A 26,470-nucleotide genomic window follows, 5' to 3' on the forward strand; every position below is an offset into this window, starting at 1 on the left:
AGCGGGTGGGGGGAAAACACACCCAAACCCGCAGAACGCAGACGACACGCACGCGCGCGCACACATGTTAAAACTACAACTCCCAGCGGCGACCGAGCGCTCGCCGGCCAATCCGCGCTCGCGAGCGTGCGGCGTGTCTTGTGAAGTAGGGCGGGCGGGGGAGCCCGTCCTTTGGCGGAGCCGACAGGAGGCCGCGCTGGCGGCGGCGTGATCCGCTCTCGACGGGAGGGTAGCCGAGAAAGGCAATAAAGGGTGTGTGTATGAGAGAGAGAGAAGCTTCGGCGCCCCCCCCTTCTTCCTCCCCCCCCAGCCTCGTGGTGGGCCCACCCACTCACCCTTCCCCTCGCCCGCCCCTCAGTATGGCTGCCGTGGGAGGTGGGCGCAGCTGGGCCGGGGCCTGAAGGCGGTTGGCGGGGGGGCGGGGTAGGTGGGCGCGCGAGGTAGTCCGCGAGGGGCTTTCGAGGCCTGGCTGCTGGGAGGGGCCGGGCGGCAGTTCCATTGCAAGGGTATTGCGGGGGGTGGGGGGCGGATGCACCAAAGTGTGTGGGGGGGGGGCGTCTTTGTGAGATTGGTGTTGTGGGCTATTGTTGTTATTATTATTATTACTATTACTATTACTTGCGAAGTCTAAATGTGCTGGGAAGGGTTGTCAACTTAATCAAGACGCATCAGCGCCTATGGCACTTCCTTGTGCTGTGTGTGTATTATTAGCTGGGTTTAGACAAGTGTAGGAGGTGTCAGCCAAGAAGCCTTACGCACGTCCCCCCCCTACTCAGAAATAGCCCCCACTGTACTCACTAGGGCTTGCTGGCAGGTAAGTGTTTGTGTGTATGTGTAGGTTAGCAGCCCCAGTTAGTTAGGCAGGTTTTTAATTCATTTAAGCATTTGTGTGGGTAGGACGGCGGCAGTTTTGAATCGGATAAGTGGCCCTTGTGTTTTGGGGTGGGTGTGGGTGGGGTCTGACTCGCCACAGGTGCCATCTTGGAAGAGGCGTCGCTTCCTGTTGTGTAGGAAGGAGGGCTGGGGGTGCTGGGGTGAGGTAAAAGGATAATAATTAGAAGGAGCCTCTTCAAACATCTCTTATCTCTGGCGCGCACATGCCAGTGTCTGTGAGCAACAGGGTCTGGATTTGGAGGATGTATAGCTGAAATGCATAGGACTTTGTCAATATGCAGCATTTCTGTGTCATGAATGTACAGTGGTACCTTGGGTTACATACGCTTCAGGTTACAGACTCCGCTAACCCAGAAATAGTGCTTCAGGTTAAGAACTTTGCTTCAGGATGAGAACAGAAATTGTACTCCGGCGGCATGGCGGCAGCGGGAGGCCCCATTAGCTAAAGTGGTACCTCAGGTTAAGAACAGTTTCAGGTTAGGAACGGACCTCCGGAACGAATTAAGTACTTAACCTGAGGTACCACTGTACATGTAAATTAAGTGGCTTGAAGATATGTTTCCTCGGTAGGGTCCTGGGGTATGTGGAAACAGGGAGGACCTGGATGAGGCAATTGGTGAGTGCACTAGATATCATTAAATGACTAGACACTTATCTGAGGCAGTAGATGAATTCACTATCAAATGCAAAATTGTTCAGTTATTGTCAAGAATCTACAAAATGCAGTTGCCGTAGTTGCTTGGCAAGCATTATCAACCCCAACCCCCAACTATATCATGAAGATTGGCGGTGATTTCAAGCTGCACTTTCTGGACACGTAGAACACCTTCCAAACTGTCTCCATTGTAGAATGGCTTTCCAAGAACAGGCAATTGTGGACTCATGTCAAAGTTCTGTCCCACTTTTTGAAGAAAAAGGCTCCCAAAAGGTCAACAACAACAACGTTATTACTTGTACCACGCCCATCTGGCTGAATTTCCTCAGCCACGTGGTATTCAAGCAATACAATATAGCATACAAATTGACACCAACCATCTCCTTAAAATATAGAATGAAAAATCTGCAAGGCAGAGAGATCTTCCCAAAAACCAGCCCTGACCCACAAATGCTGGAAGAAATCAGGAATAAACTCTTCAGAGGCCGATAGGGCAAAACTTCAAAGACTGAAAGTTTGTGTGAGTGGTTGACATAAAACTTGGGCAGGATAAGTAGTTACTGTGCAAGAGATAGGTGAAGTATCATGTAAGAATTCTCAGACCTTATAGTGGAAGCAGAAGTATCCAGATTAAGAGTGTTTTGATAGTAGAATGGGATTTGTAATATGTTTAAATACCCAATCTTCCCCTCTGGGAATTCTGCTTGCTTTGTTGTTTTAACAAAAGGTTGCTTAATTGTTACTTTTCTTGGCACTCCTTGCAAGATTTTTATGCTTGGTCGTCTTTTTTCGTTATGTACTAATGGTTGTGGCATAGATTGTAAAGCTAATTAGATTAAATGCAATTTATTTCAGTTTTTTTAGATCTTATCACAGAGGTAAAATGCATAATAGGTCTTTCAGGGCTTTTATTTTATTTTTGTCAGTTGGTTACAAACATTAGCCTATTTCCAATCCATATGATGTTTTGCTCTAGCCAGCATTGAGTGATGATAAATCATAAGCAGGTTTACTTCCCCAGTACAGAATTGTTTCTCATAGTACAGAAGTGGCATATGATTAAAGCTTTAATTATGAACCAAAACTGCAAATCACTTATTACAGCGGTACCTCAGGTTACGAACTTAATTCGTTCCGGGGGTCCGTTTTTAACCTGAAACTGTTCTTAAACTGAGGTGTGTTTTCGCTAATGGGGCCTCCCGCTGCTGCCGTCGCGTGATTTCTGTTCTCATCCTGGGGCAAAGTTTGTAACCCGAGGTACTACTTTCGGGTTAGCAGAGTTTGTAACCCAAGGTGTTTGTAACCTGAGGTACCACTGTACAGTGGTACCTCGGGTTACATATACTTCAGGTTACATACGCTTCAGGTTACAGACTCCGCTAACCCAGAAATATTACCTCGGGTTAAGAACTTTGCTTCAGGATGAGAACAGAAATCGTTCTCCGACGGCAACAGAAGGCCCCATTAGCTAAAGTGGTGCTTCAGGTTAAGAACAGTTTTAGGTTAAGAACGGACCTCCGGAACGAACTAAGTACCTAACCCGAGGTACCACTGTACTCTTAATGGGTTGGATACTTGTATCTAAGCATTTGGAAACTCTACCAATACACAGAGAGCTCTGACTTGGAGCTAAAGATGAAAGAGGAGTAAGGTAAGAAAACCCAACTCTTGCTTCCAACCTTATAATCAGGCTATCCGTTTTCAATAAATATGAGGAAGACAAGCAAACATAATGCCTGGGGAGGTCTTATTATGGCCTGTTGGGGTTTAAAAAATGTATTACTTCTGCTGCACTTAATACAAATTCCTGATTTTGGGGATTACAAACTGACACCATTGCATCAATCCCCTTGCCCTAGTATTAGTTGCCTCAGTACCAACATCTTATCCCTGTCCCCAACTCCCCCTCTAAAAAAAATTAGCAGTGCAGGAGCTAGGAACATGGTGTCTTTGGCTTTGACAGAAATGGTTAGTTTGCCATGATGAAGGAATTAGTAGTTCTTTGAAGTTTAAGAAAAGTCAAGGCCAAGGTTCTTGTTTCAGCATTCAACTTTTAACAGTGGCTGTTCAGATACTACTGGGAAGTCCAGGGACAGAGCATGAATACAACAGAGTGCAAGGTTTATGGAGATTAAGCAACTGGCCGCATCCCCCATGAAAATTGATTATTTTCGAGAAAAGGCCCCTAAGCATCAGTTGAGTTCCAGCTGCTGCCAATCAGTAACAGATAGGTAGCCGTGTTGGTCTGCCATAGTCAAAACAAAAAAAAAAAATTTCCTTCCAGTAGCACCTTAAAGACCAACTAAGTTAGTTCTTGGTATGACACGAAAGCTCATACCAAGAACTAACTTAGTTGGTCTTTAAGGTGCTACTGGAAGGAAAAAATTTTTTTTGTTTTGCCAATCAGTAGACAATACTAAGCTAAGTGGACCATTGTTTTGACTTTGTATAAGGCATCTTCCTTTGTTTATCAGTCAGGTGTTTAATTCTGCTGGTCTACTTTGTTAGTTACAATGTCTAATTCTGCTCATCTGCTTTGTTAGTTACAATTTCTAAGTTCTTCCACTTATGAAGAAAAAGTTTTTTTTTATGAAAATAGGAAAATATATTCATGATTTGGGCATTGTAAACAGCAAATGAATGAATGGTAGGGCACAGATAAATAATGCAGTCATAGTGAAGTGAATACATCCAGTAGATCTACATTGTTGTAGAGTCTCATAATGTTCTCATTCCCAAGTATATATTGTACAAGCTTCATTTTAGCTGAAGGCATGAGAGGGGGTGAGATTCTTGTTTGACTGCTTTGTGTAAAGTGATTAATAATTATGGAGTGATTTTTAAAAATTGTTTAGAGCTGTAGTTCTCAACCGTTTTGGACCTGGGACCCACCTTTAGCCCAGACATGCATTTGGGGACCTTTTCTATATTAAATTTGTACTGTGGTAGCTCTAATTTTGCACCCACCTTAGGTCAGATGAATGTTACTGGATCCTGTTTCACCAGTAGGGCTGGGTGATACCTTGTTTTCAACATCACAATATATCACCAGCTAAATTTCATGATATCTCCTGCCAACCTAACAGTTCGGAAGCACGCCAGTGCAAGTAGATAAATAGGAACCGCTGTGGCGGGAAGGTAAACGGCATTTCCGTGCGCTCTGGTTTCCATCATGGTGTCCCCTTGCACCAGAAGCGGCTTAGTCATGCTAACCACATGACCCGGAAAGCTGTTTGTGGACAAACGCCAGCTCCCTCGGCCTGAAAGCGAGATGAGCGCTGCACCCCATCGTCGCCTTTGACTGGACTTAACTATCCAGGGGTCCTTTACCTTTTCACCTATACCACGATATATGCAGTGGTGGAGGGTCTTGTCACGCCTCCCTGAGGTGGCAGAGGGTCTCGCCATACGTCCCTGCATCGGTGTGTCCTGCTTACCCGCAGCCGCAGCAGGCTTTGCTGTGCCTTCCCGTGGCAGCAGAGGATCCCGCTGTACCTCCTTGCAGAGGGTGCGCCGCACTTCCCTGCAGCAGCTGAGGGCCTTCATGAGGCTCCCTGGATGGTGGAGGGCCTTAAAATGTAAGGAAGTAGTAGATTTAATAAAAAATATTAAATAAACTTCTATATATTATATTTTCAACTAATTTATGAGTAGTTTAAGTGATTTACTAGTCAAGTTGCATCTGTTTCCTCACTCAGAGGTCTAAGTGGAATCTGCATGCATGTCTCAGAGTTCAACTAAACTTTCCTGGGAGTAAGCCCCATTGAATTCAGTAGGACTTGCTTGTGAGTAGACACACATTTGCTTTCACTGGTTACTGGAAAATACACTCCTCATCATTCTCACACAGTACCCAGCCTCCCATTTCATCATAAGGCAGCCAGCTAAATCTTCTTCCCTCCGCCCCCCCCCCGAAGGCACCCCAAAAAGCTCCCATCCCACCAATTCTCCCTTTTTATCAAAGGGAGGGAGAGAGGGAGGGCAAGCAAGCAAGCAAACAAAAAGATAGTCTCCTTTACATTCTAAAAAGCACCCCTCCTTCTTAAGAGGAAACCAACAACATAAACACCTCCAGAAAATAAAAATAAAAACTCTTCCTCTTTTTTTCACTGGTGAGGAAAGAAAGAAGTGCTTTCCAGTTCTTTGATTACTTTGCCTCTTTGATTGTCTAGCTGTGGAATTGTTTGCAGGCTCTGCATGATTAGCTGAGCTCTAAGTGGAAAGATACTGGTGAAGCTGAAAGAGTTTGCTGGTTTGTGTGAGGGCTTATTGTCATTTTTTATTGGTTAGGAGGGTGAGGGAAAGAACAAAAAATGCTGGAGACAGTGCCTGCAAATTATCTGCAAAGTATGGTTCAGTTGAGCAACCTGTGGGAAGCCGTTAACTCTTCAGCTTTTGTTCAATGGTATATTGCCTTGTTGAAACACTTACAATGATGTTATTTCAATACAATTCAACATATTGTGATTTATTGCATAGCCCTGTTCACCAGCTGAAGATTACTGGTTCATAGTATCTGAATATATGGGAAGAATGGACCCTGGTTTCATTCAATCTAAATCTGAACCCTAAGAACTCTGGTGTTCTGTGGGGACAGGATGAAGAAAATGTTTGAAGTGTTCCTCTCTGAAATTTTTGTGGATGGTTAAAATTGTAGCTTTCAAAACAAAAATGAGATTTCATTATTATAGAGCACCTTTAATTTTTATTTTTTTTTGCATGGTGTAGTATGTTCTTAACGCCTGTAACGTCGTTCTGTAATAATGGAAGCTTAGCCCTCTTAATTAATCCTATTGTTAGATGTTGATGTGAGACAACTCTGGCATGTCTTTAAAAAGTTGTAGAAAATTCATCCAGCCCACTCTTCTCTGTTGAGAAAGTGTCACTACGTCCAATATATAAAACAGCTTTCAATTCCAGTTGGTGTGGTTACTGGAAGTCTGTGAGTGTTTCAGTTTTAGATACACTGGGATAAGTACAAAACCAATTGAACCCTCTTAGGTTCATCAGGACCAACTGTTGGGTTGCTGCTGGACCTGAGGTGGGTTGCAAAAGTCGCACTGCTACCATGCAAATATGATTTTAAAAAATTAAGAAAGGATTGCCCAAATTTAAGAAGAAATGAAAGTCCACAATGGTTTCAGTTCTTTCAGTACAGGAATTTAATTTTAGAAAATTCACAGAATAGTACTTTGAAGAAACCCTTTGCCAACCTTTGAGTTGCTGCTAAATCAGTGAAGTGCTGATGGGTTAAGAAGCTGGCGTGTTATTAAATTTACCAGAGTTTGCTTTAAAACAAGATCTGTGGTTCGAATGTGGCACTAAGCTGGGATCACTGAAAAGTGAAACTCTTCCAAAAGTTGCAGTTCTTGTTGTATCAGGGATGTGAGTGGGTGGGAGTGTGCAAGGCTGATGCTTTGCTTGGGCTTGTTCATGCTCATCCATGTGATGTTAAACCATGGTTTAATGTGTACTGAATCTCTTGCCTAAGAGATGTATAGAATTCTACCACAAGGTGACTGATGAAAAAAGAAATTTGTAAGGCCTAGTATGTGTTGTAGCTTGTGTGAAGTCTTGGGAAGACATCTTAATAATCTGCTCCTGTCTCCTTCAAGGTGTAAGAACTAGTGTTCACAACGTATAAAAGATGACTTGTTTCTTGATCCATGAAAACAATGCAAGAAGACTGTGAGTCTTCTCTTTTTACTCTGTGCTAAGTTTTATTTGTTTCAATGTTTTACCAGAACCGAGCAAGTTCTCACAAATATTGAATGGAACTCCAGTTTCAAGCACAGCCAGCGTTGGGATGGATCCCTCCCATGCTTGTAGCATTCTCCAGCAACTCAAAGCAATGTATGATGAAAGACAGCTGACAGATATTGTGGTGGAAGTAGATCATGGGAAAACTTTTTCTTGTCATCGGAATGTTCTTGCTGCAATCAGTCCTTACTTCAGGTACATTTTGAGAGCAATGCATTGTGTTAATGTTCCATGCATTATATTTTAGCTGTTGCATTCAGTATTAATGTGCAGACATTCGTTTAAGGTTTAGGAATAATGGCAGTAGAAGTTTGTGCATTACAGACTTCTGGATTGATTAATCATGTTTCCATATCAATATGAAATGTGATTTATTCATTTTCACCAAACTTATTCTCCAGGCGGATGTTCTGCTAACCAGTTGAATAAATGAGGTAGACTGTGGTATTATAAATGTATGAAGTATTGCTAATTTGCAAGAGTGCTTTACAGCCTTGGACGTTCGGCCTTGTGTTATGCTCAGAGTGAGGCCGCTATTAATATTAATATTATTAATTGAATTTATATACTGCCCTATATCCGGAGGTCTAGTTTTGCCACTGGGGAAATGTATAGTGATCACAACTTAAATGTATGGAATGGGCAAAAAAGAGGTGGTATTCAGTACTTGTGTTGGGTTATTTAGTGTTGACTATGTAACGAATACATTGAAAAGAAAAATAAATCATTGACAGTTTTGGCTTAAAAGTAATGAGTTTCTCAGGCAATTATAATTGGTTGCTGGTGTAATGTGATTTCAGATAGGTTGCAACAGTGAACATAGCCTTATTATTTATTTATTTTGATTTTATATCTTGCCCTTCTTCCCAAAGGCGAACAAATACACTATTTTAAAAGATATTGCACATGGTTAGAAGAATGGAACTATATTTGCTTGCATTCCAGCAAACTTTGCATGCCACTGTGTTATGCTGAAGAATGGAAAGACAGTTGCCTGGTTGACAGAAATCATGCCTAGGCTTTGTTTATGGTGCTAAGTTGTTAGGTCATAGCACATGAAATAATGAGGCTTCTGACTGAACAGCAACAAACATAAACGAAGAGAAATATGCCAAGGGCTGCTTTCCACTAGGGAAAATAGGGTCTCCTCCTTTGTCCACCAAGCTGTTCTACCACTCTAAAAGTCTGGAGAAGGTATATCCGTGTAAAAAAACAAAACAGACCTAAGATCTCTGGCCAGTTTCAGGTTCTGCACCAGTGCTACCACATTTCTCTCTATCCCTTCATGGGTTTGTCACTGAGTGAAACTGCAGACAAACGGGAATGCATTATTTCTGTCCAGTCTGAAATTGCTGATGAAGGAAAGGAGATGAAATGAGGCAACTGAGTAAATGGGGACCATGTAAGTAAAGTACAAACTATAGAACTCTCCCATTGCACCCTAGTTCCTACTTGTTACTTGCACCATTGGCTTTTTGTGCCTGGGAAAGTGTGTCTACCCTATACCAATTTTTATTCGAGAGCTTCCCTTTCCCCCCTTCTTCTTTTTGATCCCTAATAAAGACGTATGTAGCTGGAAGCCTCTTTTCTGTTTCTTCCCCCTTTTGCCCATTATGTTGAAACAGACTAAGTAACAGTTTCAAAATAAGATGACTTTAGGCAATTTCAACAAAGCTGAATTATGCCTGCTAGCTCCTCCTACAAGAATGTTTGTTACACAGAAAATCAGTTCAGTCCATTTTTACCTCCTTACACTTCCTAGCTCAAGGAAGTTGTGGGTATCCTCAGTGGAAGAAAAATGGCAAAGCTGGTTGCTTCCAAGCCCTGTGAGTATTTTATATTGCATCAAACCTAATCCAGCTTGGAACAGTAGAAACTGCTTGTACGCTTAAGAACTTTATTAACTTAATTGCTTAAATCAGAGGTGGGAGGCTCTTTCTCTGTAGGGTCATTCACTGTGCTGAACCTAGGCTTGGCAGTGTGGGTGTGGCTGCTTGTCTATGATAGGCAGTTACTCTGGTCATGTACCGTATTTTTCGTCCCATAGGACGCTCCGTCCCATAGGACGCACCTAGTTTTTTTTGGGGGGGGGAAATAAAGGAAATTTTTTTCCCCTTTATTTCCCCCCCAAAAGCAGGTCAGGGAAACCGAACCAGGTCGAGGAACAGCGGGATGGCGGCGCTGCGCCTCCCTGCTGTCCCCTGAGCTTGTGCGGCTGGCTGATGTCTGCCTGGCGCGCGGGGCGCTCTGCTTCAGGGCGCCCCGCCCGCCGGGCGGCAGGCTGCTATCCGCAGCGTGGGGAGCCCTGCGGGGAACTCCTGCAGGGCTCCCCACGCTGCGGATGTCTGTCCGGCGCGCGGGGCGCTCTGCTTCAGGGCGCCCCGCCCGCCGGGCGGCAGGCTGCTATCCGCAGCGTGGGGAGCCCTGCGGGGAACTCCTGCAGGGCTCCCCACACTGCGGATGTATGCCCGGCACGAGGGGCGCTCTGCTTCAGGGCGCCCCGCCCGCCCGCCGGGCGGCAGGCTGCTATCCACAGTGTTGGGGAGCCCTGCGGGGAACTCCTGCAGGGCTCCCCACGCTGCGGATGTATGCCCGGCACAAGGGGCGCTCTGCTTCAGGGCGCCCCGCCCGCCGGGCGGCAGGCTGCTATCCGCAGTGTGGGGAGCCCTGCAGGGAACTCCTGCAGGGCTCCCCACGCTGCGGATGTGTTCCCGAAGCGCCGGGCGCTCTGCTTTCAGGGCGCCCGACGCTCCGGGAAGCAGGCTGCTATCTGCAGCTTAGACATCCCTGCAGGACCTCCCGCAGGGATGCCTAGGCTGCGGATGTGTTCCCGAAGCGCCGGGCGCCCTGAAAGCAGAGCGCCCGACGCTCCGGGAAGCAGGCTGCTATCCGCAGCCTAGACATCCCTGCGGGAGGTCCCGCAGGGCTGCTTAGGCTGCGGATATCTTCCTGAAGCCTGGAGAGCGAGAGGGGTCTGTGCGCACGGACCCCTCTCGCTCTCCAAGCTTCAGCAAAAGCCTGCATTTGCCCCATAGGACGCACCCAGATTTCCCATTCATTTTTGGAGGGGAAAAAGTGCGTCCTATAGGGCGAAAAATACGGTATGTAGTTGTGGTCTGCTAATGCAGCTTCACAAAGTTGCATTGCTGCAATATGCAACTATAGCAGAACATTTAATTCATTACCACAGGAGTCAGACTATTTAGCATGAACTGCTGGGAACAGCCACGTAGGTGGTATATAATATATAGCTATTCACTGCAGTGGTTGCAAAAGAAACCTTGCTTGCCTTGTGTTGCAATCCCTGCCCTGAGCAATAGCATGTGTATTTGTATACCATCAGTGGATGGTGGCTCAATAAAAGTCAGAAGTCTGTTGAGTTGTCTGAGTAAACTGTTTGAGCCAGCAATCTAAGATTAGAAATGTGTCTTGTGTTCTACAAAAACCAAACTGATTAGGTAATTGTTAATACAAAGATTAGCTTACTGTTGGCATGTTAACAGTAGTTCCTTATAAATAACTCTGCATATTTTTGTTTTGTAGATCAATGTTCACTAGTGGCCTTACTGAGAGTACCCAGAAAGAAGTTCGGATTGTTGGTGTTGAAGCAGAGTCCATGCATTTAGTACTGAACTATGCATATACCTCCAGAGTAACACTGACAGAGGCCAATGTCCAAGCTTTGTTCACTGCAGCTAGTATCTTCCAGATCCCTTCTATCCAGGACCAGTGTGCTAAATACATGATCAGTCATTTGGATCCTCAGAACTCCATTGGAGTGTTTATCTTTGCTGATCATTATGGGCATCAGGAACTGAAAGTGAGCTCACAAGATTACATTCGTAAAAAGTTCCTGAGTGTCACCAAAGAACAAGAGTTTCTCCAACTGAGGAAGGACCAACTCATAAGCATCCTGGACAGCAATGATTTAAACGTCGACAAGGAAGAACATGTCTATGAAAGCATTATAAGATGGTTTGAACATGAACCCAACAAAAGAGAAGTCCACTTGCCGGAAATTTTTGCCAAATGCATCCGCATGCCCCTGTTGGATGAAGCATTCGTAGAGAAAATTCCTCCCATGTTTGCACAGGCTATAGCCCAAAACTGTGTACAGAAAGGAGAAAGTAGTGCCAATGGCTATACCCAACGGCTTGGAATGACTGCTTCAGAAATGATCATCTGCTTTGATGCTGCCCACAAACACTCAGGAAAGAAGCAAACAGTGCCTTGTTTAGATTCTGTCACAGGGAGAGTGTTCAAACTATGCAAACCACCCAATGATTTGCGGGAAGTGGGGATTCTTGTGTCTCCCGACAATGACATTTACATTGCTGGAGGGTACAGACCAAGCAGCAGTGAGGTCTCCATAGACCACAGGGCAGAAAGTGACTTCTGGATGTATGATCATTCAGGCAATAGATGGATCCCTAAGACTCCACTGCTTCGTGCCAGAATAGGCTGCAAACTGGTTCACTGCTGTGGTAAATTGTATGCAATAGGTGGTCGGGTGTATGAAGGAGATGGGCGCAACTCCCTGAAATCTGTGGAGTGTTATGATGGCCGAGAGAACTGCTGGACAGCTGTCTGTCCAATGCCTGTAGCAATGGAGTTTCATAATGCTGTGGAATATAAAGACAATATCTATGTTTTACAGGGTAAGATGCTTTGTGTCCCTGTGGTATATGTGTGGGAGCATCTACAAGTGGAACGAGTTCTCATTCAGGCCTTTACTTCTGAATAACTTTATTGAGGGTTATAGCTTGTATAAAGGAAAGTTTCTACTTATGTCCACCTAAACTATAGGCAAAGGGAAGATAATTACTCGGTGACCTATGTATTGCCTGCTTTTTTATCTTGGGTAACACTAGATAATACTAGTTTGTATCCATTGCTTAGCATTGGTTTGACACATGCCGTCAGTAGTTATTACTTGATGGGGGAGAAAAATGGTATTGTGTGTAGTTGATGTTATAACATATTCCACTACTTAAGAGTCATGGTAGAATGTACTGGGATTGCTGTCCACAACACAAAGTGAATGATTTCAGGAAACACGAGCAGCATTATTGACTGGGCCATAGCTCAGGGGCTGAGTACATGGCTTGCATGTGGAAAGTCCTAGATTTAGTTCCTAACAATACTAGTGAAAAGGACTTTGGGTAGCAAGGCTGGCAAAGACCTGTCACTGTGTGAGGACCTGGGAAGTTACTGTCATTCAGAAAAGACTAGTCAGATTAGGTATAAGCAGTGACGTGGGGTGGAACATTTGCCAGAATGGACAATTTGTCAGAATTCTCTAGTGCTTAATTTTTCCTTGAAAAATATTCCATTTCATAAGTTCATTAGTAACAGTGATCAGATGCCAGTTGCAAATAAAATACAGTCATACCTCGGCTCCCGAACACCTTGGGAGTCGAATGTTCCGATCAAAAACCATAAGTGAGTGTTCCGGTTTTCGAATGTTCTTTCGGAAGCTGAACGTCCAATGGGGCTTCCTGCAGCCAATCAGAAGCTGCGCTTTGGAAGTTGAACGGACTTCAGGAACAGATTCTGTTCGACTTCCAAGGTACAACTGTATTATACAAGTGTGGGAGTACAAAGTTGTTGGCTTTCTTTGTTAAATGCAAGTAAAACACACTAAATTAGGTCACTCTCTAGGGCCTCAGAAAATTATCAGCACATAATATCTTATGCAATTTAGCCTAATTTGCATTGAGATTTTTTCCCCCAGAAACCTTGCATCACTGGGTATAAGGAAATTCTGGATCTTCTATGCAGCACTTGCCTCTGAATATGATTCTGTGATTTCTGCTCCCACTCCCCCCCCCCAATTATTCTTCTTTCTAATCTGTGCCACATTTTTCTAAGTTCATATGCATATTCATAAATAAGGGTAGCCAGCAATAATTAGTTATGGATGGGAAGGAATAAACTAGTCATCCTCTTTGCTTGCCTATCTTCCATCCATCCATCCATCCATCCATCCGATCCTTCTTATGCATATATATACCCCAGTGCTGCCCGTACCAACAGAGCAGCCTTCCTCAAGTCACCAAACCCTCGGCTTAAATAGAATTGCTCTTTTTCAAATCACTTGGTAGGCTGCCTCTATAGAAATGGCTTTTAGAGTAGCCTTGTGATTGATATTGAAGCAAACCTAGTTAATCCAGGAAATCCCTGGATTTGGTAGGAGTCTTCTGGAGATTCATGGAGACCTATAATATAACAAGATGAGTGAGTGAGTGTGTGTGTGTGTGTGTGTGTGTAAATGGGATGGTGAAAATGGCTGAAATTAATAGTAGGATAACATGCATCTGACATTTTTATGGGATTTGATGCTCCTTTCTAAATGGATCCACACTTTGCCCCTTTTTTTCCCTAGCTTTATTGTGCTGCTTCAAAGAGAGACAATAGCAGGGCAGGCAAAAAAAGGTCAGGTAGATGTATTGTAGCTTCCTTTCTGTCTTGGAGGATTCGTAGCACATAACATTTTAAGTCCCTATTACTGATAAAATCTGGTTCAGTCCCACCTCTTCTGTACTCTAACATTATGCAAAGTGTGTGTAGTGAGGTGGTTCCTGTAGTGAGGTGGAAAGGGTTGAAAAAGAAGCAGAATTCCTGGAAAATTGTGTTTTCCTATTACAATGGGGCTGCTGCCTGGGACTAGGCAAAAGACATTTAGACTAATACTTCTCATTCTTCCTTCACCTGTAGTATAATAATAATAATAATAATAATAATAATAATAATAATAATAATAATAATTTATTTATACCCCGCCCATCCAGCTGGGTTTCCCCAGCCACTCTGGGCGGCTCCCAACAGATAAAAACAGAATAAAACATCAAATATTAAAAACTTCCCTAAACAGGGCTGCCTTCATACTTGGTCAAGGGTGGGGCACCAGTGGCCCTCTGGATGTTGGTTTAGCACTCCCATCATATCTGTCCATGGGCCATGATGAAAGTTAAGAGTGCAGACAACCTCCAGCTGAAGGTTTCCCATCTTTCATTTTTTAAAACTGGTTTTTAATTTCAAATAATAAAACATATCCATACAAGGAAAACAGAGCTTAGCGGTTGTACAGAAAAGAAAGAAATATACCAGCCGATGGTTGCAGTTTTAGACGTTCCGAGAAAGGCAGTAATATGAAAGTGTCTATATGAGGTTCCATGAGTAGATGGAGGGTGAAAACCATGTTCAATTGTCTTAACAAAGTTAACAAAAGGCTACCATGTTGTGGGAAGGTGTGAGTCTCAGATCAATATTCCTTTTGTGAAATGGTTAATTTATCCATATGCATGATTCCCCATACTTGTGAAATCGAGGCTTCAAAAAGATTTGCATTTAAAGTAATTAGCTGCATTTAATAAATGGAGGATGAGGTCTTTATTGGTTATGTTCTTAATCTAGGGGGTAAAATTAAGAAAGCTAATTTTGGGTCTGGTTGCAGTGTTTGTTGCAACATCTGATTAATTGTTTGAAGAGCAAAAGGGAATAATTTTGGGGCAAAAACCACCACGTGTACTAGAGAGCAGGGTAAATTGCATTCTTGCCAGCAAAGGTTGATGTGTTAAGATTTTGTTGTTGTTTAGTTGTGTCTGACTCTTCGTGACCCCACAGACCAGAGCACGCCAGGCACTTCTGTCTTCCACTGCCTCCCGCAGTTTGGTCAAACTCATGTTGGTAGCTTCGAGAACACTCTCCAACCATCTCGTCCTCTGTCATCCCCTTCTCCTTGTGCCTTCAATCTTTCCCAACATCAGGGTCCTTTCCAGGGAGTTTTCTCTTCTCATGAGGTGGCCAAAGTATTGGAGTCCATATAATCTGTCTGGGCACATGTACCAGTGATGTGCTTTTCTCCAGTTCTAATTGAGATGGAGCCAAATGGTAGCTTAGTCCAAATTTGTTCCCAGAGTTTTTGCTCTAAGTCTCAAAAATCTCTTTCCCATTTTAGTCTTCATGAAGTAAGAAGAAGGGTAGTCAGTTGTGTGAGGATTTTATATAGTTGGAAGTTGATTCCCCTTCCCAGAGGGTTGGTTGAGTTGAGTAGTTGCTCAAAACTACTTAAGCTGTGTAATGCTTGAATCGGCTCTGGATCCATTCCAGTCTGGCTTCCCCGCTGGTCATGGGACCGAGACAGCTCTGGTTGCCCTAACAGATGATCTTCGTAGACAGCTGGATCGAGGCGGGTCGGGGCTGCTGATTCTTCTAGATCTGTCAGCAGCTTTCGACATGGTCGATCATGAACTTCTGGACCACCGCCTTGCCGACATGGGGATCCAGGGCACAGTCCTTCAATGGCTGCGCTCGTTTCTCTCTGGTCGGGGACAGAGGGTGGCGCTTGGGGGGGAATTGTCATCGCGCCACTCCTTGGTGTGTGGAGTACCTCAGGGTGCGATACTCTCCCCAATGCTTTTCAACATCTTTATGCGCCCCCTCGCCCAGCTTGTCCGGAGTTTTGGGCTGGGTTGCCATCAGTATGCCGATGACACCCAACTCTATCTGTTGATGGATGGCCATCCTGACTCGGCCCCAGACATACTGACCAGATGTCTGGAAGCTGTGGCTGGATGGTTACGTGGGAGCCGGTTGAAGCTAAATCCTTCGAAGACAGAGGTCCTGTGGCTGGGACGGGACGATATGGGATTGGGGGGGCAACTCCCATCTCTTGCGGGGGCGCAGTTAGTGCCAGCACCGTCCGTTAAGAGTTTGGGTGTAATCTTCGACACCTCCCTTTCCATGGAGGCGCAGATTGCAGCTATAACAAAGGCGGCATTTTTCCATCTCCGCCAAGCTAAGCAGTTGGCTCCTTACCTCTCTCGCCCTGACCTAGCCACTGTGATCCACGCGACGGTCACCTCCAGACTGGATTATTGTAACTCGCTCTACGTGGGGCTGCCCTTAAGACTGACCCAGAAACTCCAGTGGGTGCAGAATGCTGCAGCGAGACTCCTTACGGGGTCTTCGCTGCGAGATCACATTCATCCGGTGCTATATCAACTGCACTGGCTCCCGGTGGAGTACAGGATCAGGTTTAAGGTGCTGGTTTTAACCTTTAAAGCCCTATACGGCCTTGGACCCTCGTACCTACGGGACCGCCTCTCCTGGTATGCCCCACAGAGAAACTTACGGTCTTCAAATAAAAATATCTTGAAGGTCCCAGGCCACAGAGAAGTTAGGCTGGCCTCAACTAGAGCCAGGGCTTTTTCGGCTGTGGCTCCGACCTGGTGGAACACTCTGTCACAAGAGACTAGGGCCCTGCAGGACTTGACATCTTTCCGCAGGGCCTGCAAGACAGAGCTGTTCCGCCAGGCCTTTGGCCAGGGCACAGCCTGACTCCCTCCCTCGGCAATCTTCGCGGAGCTCTGGCCCAATAGTGGCCAGTGGCTTGAACTTAATTAATTTTATAATGAATGATTTTAGAGCGTTGTTTGTGTTGTACTTTTGTATTGTTTTATTGTTGTTAGCCGCCCTGAGCCCAGCTTCGGCTGGGGAGGGCGGGATATAAATAAAATTTATTATTATTATTATTATCCTTATATTTGGCTGATTTAGAAAATTTATAATGTGTATCTCCAACCAGCCACCTGGTATATCTCCCAATATAAAATTTATTTCTGGAGCTATAAAGGGCTTTTGATAAATGTAGAAGATTCTGAGTTTATATAATCCCACTGTTTCCTACTTTTCAAATGAGCCTGATTTGGCTGCTGTGCACAAGGAAGAATGTTGAGTTCTTGGGACTGAAGGAAATCAAAAGGTAAATATTTCAGTCTCCCATATGGTCAAATCTGATTTTAGAAATGGGTTAATAATGTCTTTTGATGTCTTCTTGTTCATTTTCTGATAAGGGAGTGAATGCATAAAGTCTTGATGTATCATCCTCCTTTTTTAACCATGGGACCTGGTCTGAGCCTTGTAAAATCAAAAGAATATTGTGTCAGTAAGGGAGCAAAGTCCTTACCTTTTTAGGTTAGGTATTGCTATACCTCCTCCTTTCTTGACTATAAAGGGTTTTATGAGGTCGTTGAGGTCTCTGGTTTGCATGAATAAAATTTAGTATTTTTTGGCTAATTAATTAATGTGAGAAATGAATTGCTAAGCTCTGAATAAAGAAAGATTGTGCAGTAAGAGCATCATTTTTGCTAAAGAAACTCTACCCGGCTATGAGAATGTAAACTTAGACGATTTTTTGAGCATTATCAATTCTTTTATCAAGGCAGTAAAGTTCAATTTTTCTAGTTTTGATAGATTAGGTATATTCACTTCCAGGGATTTAAAGTAGGTATTACAGAGATGTAGGCCAGTTGTTTGTGCCAGTGCATTTGTAGGTTTGGGGGGGTGTACATATACATAAATGCAGATTTGGTGAAGTTAACAGTGAATCCAGATATCTTGCCATATATAGCAAGTTGGTGCATAACAGACGGTAAAGAGGCTTCATAATCAGAAAGAAATAATACTTTGGCATTTTTTTCCTATACTGAGCAAATTTCACTTCAAACTCCCCCTCCCTACTGCAAAAAAGGGAGTCAAGAGAGTTTATACCAGAGGATGAACATTGCTAGGGCCCTGAAACTGTTTTTAAACTTAAACCATTTTAAAACTTGATGTGAACTATTTTCAAGAAAGGAGCTGTTTATAGGCGGGTGTTGCATTTAAATGTCCTTCCTGTTCAAAATTCTAAATGTTTTATTGCTGCAGCTCTGCCTGAGAACATGTCAAGTAATGGTTTAGACTCTAGAGGGCCTCTGAGCCTAAGAAAAGTGTCCTTCCTGCTGAATATTCACACTTATGCAAAAAAGGTGCAGAAAATAAAACCTCTAATCAGACTCTTGAAAACCTACAAGTGAAATAATAATACTATTTAGTCTCTTCTCTGCCTGTGCTCTACTTAAATGCCACACAACTTATCCCCATTAGTAGCTGGGCTTTGCCAGTGGGGGAACCTCATGTTAGCAGGAGTCAAGAAATTAAATGAGATAAAGGGCTCACTTCAATAGGGAAACATTCAAAGGACATCTACCAATGGTAGGAAACACTTGGAAATGTGGTTTGCAAAATAAATTGGAAAGTTTCTGACAAAGAAAGTACAGCTAGATCAGGCATAGGCAAACTCCAGATGTTTGGGACTACAATTCCCATCATCCCTGACCACTGGTCCTATTAGCTAGGGGTGGTAGGAATTGTAGTCCCAAACATCTGGAGGGCCAGAGTTTGCCTATGTCTGAGCTAGATAATCTACATGTGTACTGAAAGCTAATTTGCCTGATTTTGATATAAAGAGGTTAGACCTTGCTGGAGAGGTGCTCCAAAATAGAGACTCTGGGTCAGTACCTGTTAACCTGGAGTATTTTGAACTTTCCCAGGCAAGTGGGAAAGTAGCTGTTATCAGTCTCTGTTAAATCTGCAGTGAAACAGCACAAAGAGACTTGAAATTAGTAGATGTAGAACAGAATAAAAAGTAAAAAGGTTGATGGAGTGCAAAAGGTTGATGTAAATGTCTTTAGAAACCATGGTTTATCTTGTCAATGTATTAGCTTTACCCAAACTGTTATTGCACTGGTATTATTGATTGAAATTGTTTTAAACTGTTTTCAATACTGTACTCTTTGCAATCTGTCCTGGGACTTTAAGGTAAAAGGCATGATTATGATGATCATAGAATCAAAGGGACCACGAGGGTCATCTAGTCCAACCCCCTGCAATGCAGGAATCTTTTGCCCAACGTGGGGCTTTAACCCATGACCCTGAGATTAAGAGTCTTATGCTCTACCGACTAAGCTATCCCAAATGATGATGGTGGTGATGATATTCCTGTGAGTTTTAGCAAAATGTATGCTGTTCCAGGAGTCACATGTCTGAAAGTGAATTAATGTGGAAATCTTAACTGTTTTCTGCCTACCGGTAATTAAGTTCTACATGGTGAAGTATGGCAGTGCACACCACTCAGATAGGTTTGATATGTACAACTCTCTGTAGTGGACAAAGCTGATAGCTGGTTTTAATGAACAGAAGTGTTCATAGAATTCAGTGGTATTTAGGTAGCCCATTTAAGATTGTCACCTAAGTTAATGCAACTCACCTCTTAAATTGGGATAAATGAGTTTTCACCAGCATGTTTAATATATAAGGAAAGCATAACAATTACTATTTTAGTTTAAATTTAACCATTTAACTATTTAAATTCAGGTTCATCCAACGTCCTAGATGGTCAGAAAAGCCTATCTAGGAAATTGGATGGGCTGGTTTTGTTTTTGTTTTATCACTGTATGAAGCAATACTGTGGAACCTGTAGCCCTCCAAATGTGGTTAGATTCCAAATCTCAACAGGCCTTGGCAGCATGGCAGATAGTTGGGCATGTTGAAGGTTGTGGCCCTCTGTTGTTGGGTTGCATTAGGTATATATTGGATATCTAACATAAAAGCAGCATTTCTTGTGGAGTAACCATACACAAGTCCTAGAATAATTGTATTTTAAAAGTGCATTAAAAGTTTGAGACTCTTAAGCTAGGGTGACATTGTGATGAGATGTCCTTTGGAAAGCCAGAAAGGGAAATCTCGTATTCTGGACTTTGCCCACTGTCATCTTAGAGCAAACTGTAAGTTCTTATGCTTTGGTCTCTCTTCCTTTCTCCCCCTAGGAGAATTTTTTCTCTGCTATGATCCTCGAAAAGATTACTGGGGTTTCTTAACTCCTATGACTGTGCCTAGGATCCAGGGTTTGGCAGCTGTCTACAACAACTCCATCTACTATATTGCTGGAACCTGTGGAAACCATCAGCGTATGTTTACCGTAGAGGCCTATGACATTGAGTTGAACAAGTGGACTCGAAAGAGGGATTTCCCATGTGACCAGTCCATCAATCCATACATTAAACTCGTCGTCCTCAAAAATAAACTTCATTTGTTTGTCCGAGCTACTCAAGTCACTGTTGAAGAACACGTCTTCAGAACCAGCAGGAAGAATTCTCTTTATCAGTACGATGAAGTTACTGACCAGTGGCAGAAGGTGTATGAAACCCCAGATAAGCTTTGGGATCTTGGACGTCATTTTGAATGTGCTGTTGCTAAATTGTATCCACAGTGTCTTCAGAAAGTTATTTGACTTCTTCTGTCCCCAACCCCCTCCTCCTTTCATTGGTAAAAGGCCTTAGTACTTTGGTATTTAATGGTAGCAGAAAAATCTGTTTTTAAAGAAAAAAACCAATTCAATTCTGTCAGTATTTAATGTGAGCTGAAATGGTTGGTGGTTTGTTTTTTTGGTTTTTTACATGGGGATGGGTGCTCTTTAAAGGTTGCAGTGGGGAGAAGGGAATTAGTAGTTTAGTTTCCTAATGGATGTTTTCCTGCGGTGAAAGGTGTGGGTTACGAAGTGCAATTATCAGCATTTTCTTTGCTAGAGTCATTTGATCATGTTGTTTCAGAGTGACAGTTTGACTAAAAGCAAGAGTAGGTGGATTGGGGTAACGCAGAGAGCAAAATCTAACGTGAATAGCTGAAGTGAAGAGAGCAAGTTTGAAGTGACTTATTTAAAATACGGGTAAAATCTGAGGCAATATCACTAGTTTGCTGTTTTAGATTCAGTGACACTAAATAGACAAGTTCCTGGTCCTTTTACCTCTTCCATATGTATAAAGGTACTGAAATATTTATGTTTATAAATTATGGTAGCTACTGCAGAAATATCAAAATTTGCAGCAGAACATGAGCTACCACCTTGAAAAACGCCTCCGTTAGGTGGCTGCATCACTCCTTTTCTGTGAATTTTAGTGTGTGTGATTGTCTACTCTTGAACTTCCAGTGGCATCAGAAGAACCATTTTCTGCCAATTAAATGTATAGCTTCAAAAGCAGTTGAACACATTGGTCACTCCATAAAGGGCTTAAACCCAATGGTGCTAGCACATTTTTAATACTTGTAAGTTTGAAATGGGTCAAATGGGACTGCTAATTTACAGCACTCCATTAGTATTAATGTCTCTAGTCTTAAGCATGTATCTTAGTGCTTTGTATATGAGCCTCTATTTTATTTTGACTTTTTCTTGTGAAATTTGTTCTTGCATAGAATAAGGATAGGCAAAGTATTAATGTCTGTTAGTTTGGGGAGAGTTGTTCCAGCTTTTAGAAGGTTAAGCGCTGAATGCACTTTTTTGTCCATCCTCCAGTAAGACTTAACAGTGTAGTTTGTGACATCTCTTGTCATCCATAATAAGTTGAGTTAGGCTGCACTTATTTTCCCACTTACCTGGGAGGTAAACTCCATTGAACATGGAATAACTTAATTCCACGTAAACATGCATAAGATTGTATTGTGTGAGAGCTGGCTGTTGGGAAAATAATACTGAGCCTTCCTTCAAAAATATGGCATATTAACTCATTACCTTATGTTTCCTTCTGTTGCTGTTTTGGCATGTGCTTGTCTTTGCAGCTGACGAATTCTCATGAAACAGTGGTTTCCCCCAGTCAGCTTAATGTAGAAGCAGTTCTGGCTTTGGCCAGTACCGTTGGATCCTTCTAACTGTTGCCTGATTTTAAGCACTCCAGTTACTTGTGGAATAATGTGAAAGTTTGCACTACTGAGCTTTCTTTGTGCTCCAAGGGTAGCCACTTTAGGAAGTCCAGACATAAAAGCTTTTGGAACAGAGTAAGAATCCAGTACACTGGGACAAAGCCCTGGTGTTTTAAACCGCGGTTAAAAATACACTCCGGCTTAATGTGAACGAGCACTGTGCCGTTTCACTTGGTGAGCTCCTACAGTGCTGCTGGGAAGCAAGTTTTTCATGATGTCTAAACCTAGGCTGGTGGTCGGTTTCTCTCTAAACAAACAATAATCGGAAGCCAACCTTTTGTTACTGGCTTGCTACTCCTGCTTTATTTTGGAGGAAAGAAAACAAGGAGCCTGTGTTCAGTTGTTATAATAACTCCAGGTTGCTTACCCGCAGCACCGTGGAAATGGGGGAAGAATAAAAGAAGCACTGCATTAGTTCCATGTACAAGCATGCTGCTCATTTATGTTAAGCCATAGTTGATATTTTTCTTTTACTGGCTTAATGTCAAGTACAGACCAGGTCTAAGAAGACTTTCTAGCTTTTCATTTGGAGTGACTAAGGATTTGTTAACATCTCTTTAGGATCTAAGCGTTAATAGTAGGCCTCTTACTGGTGATACCTTGCCAGGGAGAACAGGTTGAGGAGCATGGTTGCTCAAGAATGAAACATGCCCTGCTTTCATCTTGATTCAATTTAAGTTCCACTTTGAAAGATGGTGACCGGCCTTATACCCAAGGATGATAACTATTTCTGACTTTATAGATACGCATGTCAGTGAAACTGTGGTTTAAAGAGATTACATTTAGAATATTCAGTAAGTATCAACTTGTAATCCCCAACTCGTTTGTGCTAACATGATCCCACTTGAGTTTGTACGTTTTAAATCTTGCACGATACATTGAACACAACTGTGAAACTGAAAGGACAATAAAGCCTCGTTCTGTTACATACCTCATCTTCCAGAGATTCAGCAAGAAGCCTTTTGTCTTTGGGTTTCTTTATGTACCTTGCTCGAGGTACAGTGACCTGAGCATAAGAGACAAAATGTGCGCATCTGTCATGATGTGTTTATATTTTTTTCCTCATTGTTGTCTCTCTTAACAGCATTGAGATGTCAGGCTAGTAAACGATATAGGCTGGGTAACTAAAAAACTAATGCTTTTCTTCACTTTTCTTCGCAAAAGTTCATAACTCTAAATTGCCACAATGATGCTTAATCCGTGGAGTAGCAGTGCTGCGTGCAAAATAGTCTGTATGCCTACAGCATCTAATCTGCACCTAAGTCTCTGTGTAGCCAACTGGAGATGTGAATTGGTGCTGCAGTGTGTCTGAATGGCTCAGCAGTTTCCATTCAGCATGACAAGGCTGTCTTGTGTGCCCATGCTATTAAGAAATAGCGATGGAAAAAGAATGAAGGACAGCGAAATGTTCCCTTGATAGTTGAACATGAACCCAATGCTTCAAATGGTAAGGTGCAGTCTAATGCCTTAGATGTGAGTTCAAGTGCTTCTCTAAAAGGCTAAGGCTTCGATGTCTTAAGCATAGTTGCTGTGACTAAATTCTGAAATAAGTTAATGGTGGGGATACTGTTCACACATATCCAGTTGCTTTCACATATTTAACTTTTCTTAATCCTTAGTTGGCTATATTTGCGCTGTTGTAAGCCTCTTAGCTGCAAACTTTCTGAAGCACCCTCCCATAAAAGTTGTTAGTATTTTATTTTTTACAAAGAAGGTGTTACGTGTCTTTCAAAAAAAAAAAAAAGTTCTGTTGAAAATCTTTACAAGACTTGTTGCTGCTTTTTGACAATCTCCTGTATTTATTTAGTAGAAATGTCAATCTTGACTTGAAATTTAAAAAAAAATAGTTTAAGTTAGCAAATGACCCTGTCATGTGATGTATAGAATATGCTGTGGTTAATTCTACAGTAGGTTTGTTCTTAATTTTCATTTTTATCTGCACTAAATACAAAGATCTTTTTTGTCTAACCATTCACACTGGGGGGTTGGGGGGCTGGTCGTAGCGTGCTTGAAAGCTAACTCTTGAATTTTTTGCCATGGGGGTGAAATACACTGAGTCTTATGCATGAATAATTTAAGCAGTTAATATTAACCAAGACATTTTAGTTGTTTACATGCTTCTAAATTATCTAGTGAAAATTGCCAGTATAAAACTTGCTTTTTTAAAAATCTGATTTTAAAACGAACCCTGCACAGCATGAGAACAGACGGCAAAACTGTAATTGTGCTAAACTCTGCAGGGCTATGTTTGATCTATCTGCCCTTTTTATTGTTCTTCTAGCTTAGCTTCTTGAGACATTACTTTTCCATTTTAAATGCTTTTTTTTTTTTGAAAACAGGCTGGAAAAACGATTCCAAGTTTTATTCCAAAACTTTTTGATTTGAAGAAACACTCCGCCAAGTGCATTCTCCACTGCTTTGCCTCACAGAAATAAAAGCGGTGCTGTGTGGTGGTAGTGCCTGATGGGCTGCCCCTCTACCCAACTACAGCTGGCTTTGTTGTGTGTGCAGTGCATGTAGTTTGCATAATATCAAAACTCCTTGTGTTCCAAAACCTGTTTAGAATTGACATCAGAAGTTCAGTGCTCAGGTATGTTAGTAAGAAGTACTGTAGTCCTCTGAGGGCAAATGTGTGGATTTTTTAAACATTTTGCCATAATTGCACAATTTTTGCATTTTTACTTAATGTCATGTTAATTTTTCTTATAATAAACCTGTTCAAATATGATCGGCTCCGGTGTTTTGTTTTGTTTTTATTGTTTTGCATGAATATTGTCTTAAGTTCATAGCACATTTCTGGAAGGCTGTGGTCTGGTATTAAAACTGAGCATTCGCATGTGGGTGGTACTCAACAAAGTTCTGTTAGCACAGGTATGTCCAAAGTCCATTTTGGGGGCCTAATCCGACCCGCCGGTCGATTTAATCTGGCCCCCGTGGCAGTATATGTCCTGGGGTAAAACCCTTTAAAAAGCTCAGTTTGGTCGGCTCTCACACACGTTCACTTCATCAAATCTGGCCCTCTTTGAAAAAAGTTTGGGCACCCCTGTGTTAGCACAATGACTGTGCAGCACAGATTCCCTGTGTCCCCTAAATTTGTTCTGGGGTTTCCCCAACACTCTGGAGCCAGGGGTGGAGGGCAAGGAGAGGTAATTCCATTTTTCAGCCAGGTATCCTAGCACCAATGTAACTGCTTTGTGGCATCCCATAGTTTGGTTCCATCCATCTGCATTGTGCCTTTCCCCACCCTCTTTCCATTCTAGTGTTTGAAATCTTCACGAGTCCAATAATGACGGCACCCTTTAGTTCAAATATAGAGGATTGCCACTGCTGCGCTAAGCAGAAAGATTTAGATAACTTGGTTGATGCCAGCACAGCTCTGCTCAGGAGTAATCACTCGTGAACCAGCCTGTGTACTTCAGGGTCAAACTGCTTGGTTTTCTGTAATCTCTTCCCCACCCCACTCCATCCTCCTACATTCAGAAAGCTGTATTTGCTCCAGGCTGCTGATACCAGCTTCAATAGGTAAAATATACCATACAGAATTTGCCCCTGAAAAAACAGCCCTGAGCTCCACGTTAAAGCTTCCCATAGCTTCTTTCTTATAAATAAAATAACATATCCATCTGATTTTGGATCATATGCAGTTTGACTCTTAAATACTTGCCCAAATAGGAACATTCTGCTTTGCTTCTAGGAAGTCAAATCCTTTCTTCTCATTCTCAAGCAGCAATGTTCTATATACTCATGATATGTCTTTACAAGCTTTAGCGCCCTGAGCCCCAGTTTGGGAAAAGTCAGGGTCTAATAAGTATAATAATAATAGCTTAAGCAGCATCGGGAGATTTTTAGCACTAAGACTGATAGAAGAAAGTATAAGGGTTGATATCTGCATGTTATTGTTGAAAAGAGCTCTGCATGTCCCAGCCTCTGAATAGTATTAAAGATAACACTAGGGTAAAGGTAAAGGGACCCCTGTCCGTTAAGTCCAGTTGTGGACAACTCTGGGGTTGCGGCACTCATCTCGCTTTACTGGCTGAGGGAGCAGACATTGGTCCGCAGACAGCTTTTGGGTCACGTGGCCAGCATGACTAAGCCGCTTTGGTGAGCCAGAGCAGCGCACAGAAACACCGTTTACCTTCCCGCCGGAGTGGTACCTATTTATCTACTTGCACTTTGACGTGCTTTCAAACTGCTGGCCACTGAGAACAGGATGCTGGACTAGACGGGCCATTGGCCTCAGTAGCAGCCGGTGAGAGTGGGGGTGGAGGCGGGGCACCATTGCTCTCATGCGTCCAGACACAGTGTGTCATTGGCGCTTACTGGAGGAAGAGGGGAAAGCTGTGGGGTGCATGGCTCTGTGCACAGTGCCAAGTTCTCCATGCCTTGCCCCCCCCTCCTTGCAGTAAGTACCAGCAACAAACTGTGTACGGAAGCTGGGAGAGCAGCAGTGTCCCATCTCTGCTGCCCCACCAGCCGCTTCTGATTGGCTTCATTGATAACAGCAGGCTGGTCTTACGTTCACCTTGGGCAGGTTTGGGGATGTGGCGTCCATCTGCTGACTGTCATTTACCAGGCTCAGTGATG

At 43.0% G+C, this 26,470-nt stretch overlaps 1 protein-coding gene across 5 annotated transcripts; it reads left to right on the forward strand.

Annotated features, from left to right (window-relative positions):
- The first annotated feature begins 39 nt into the window (after positions 1 to 39).
- KBTBD8 (kelch repeat and BTB domain containing 8) lies at positions 40 to 24,614 on the forward strand. Of its 5 annotated transcripts, none has more exons than XR_014544976.1 (5): positions 46 to 252; positions 7,294 to 7,504; positions 10,853 to 11,967; positions 19,960 to 22,064; positions 22,260 to 24,614. XR_014544976.1 is itself a non-coding variant. In XM_083601447.1 (5 exons), exons 3-5 carry the CDS (start codon positions 7,356 to 7,358, stop codon positions 20,421 to 20,423), a joined length of 1,728 nt encoding a protein of 575 aa, XP_083457573.1. In that variant the 5' UTR covers positions 122 to 252; positions 1,465 to 1,510; positions 7,294 to 7,355; the 3' UTR covers positions 20,424 to 24,614. The 5 variants fall into 5 exon arrangements, 4 of the variants coding, with proteins under 4 accessions (XP_083457572.1, XP_083457573.1, XP_083457574.1 ...); XM_083601447.1 differs by adding an exon at positions 1,465 to 1,510 and having other exon boundaries at positions 122 to 252; positions 19,960 to 24,614; XM_083601448.1 differs by adding an exon at positions 1,465 to 1,510 and having other exon boundaries at positions 123 to 375; positions 19,960 to 24,614.
- The last annotated feature ends 1,856 nt before the right edge of the window (positions 24,615 to 26,470 follow it).

Source organism: Podarcis filfolensis (assembly GCF_964270895.1).
Source record: "Podarcis filfolensis genome assembly, chromosome: 2".
Lineage (NCBI taxonomy): Eukaryota > Metazoa > Chordata > Lepidosauria > Squamata > Lacertidae > Podarcis > Podarcis filfolensis.

Excerpts from the sequence above, each read along its gene's own strand:
- KBTBD8 (XM_083601446.1), top strand. The coding sequence starts at position 7,356 with ATGGATCCCTCCCATGCTTGTAGCATTCTCCAGCAACTCAAAGCAATG. Across the intron at positions 7,505-10,852 it reads GCAATCAGTCCTTACTTCAG|ATCAATGTTCACTAGTGGCC; the intron begins GTACATTTTGAG and ends TTTGTTTTGTAG. Across the intron at positions 11,968-19,959 it reads CAATATCTATGTTTTACAGG|GAGAATTTTTTCTCTGCTAT; the intron begins GTAAGATGCTTT and ends TTCTCCCCCTAG.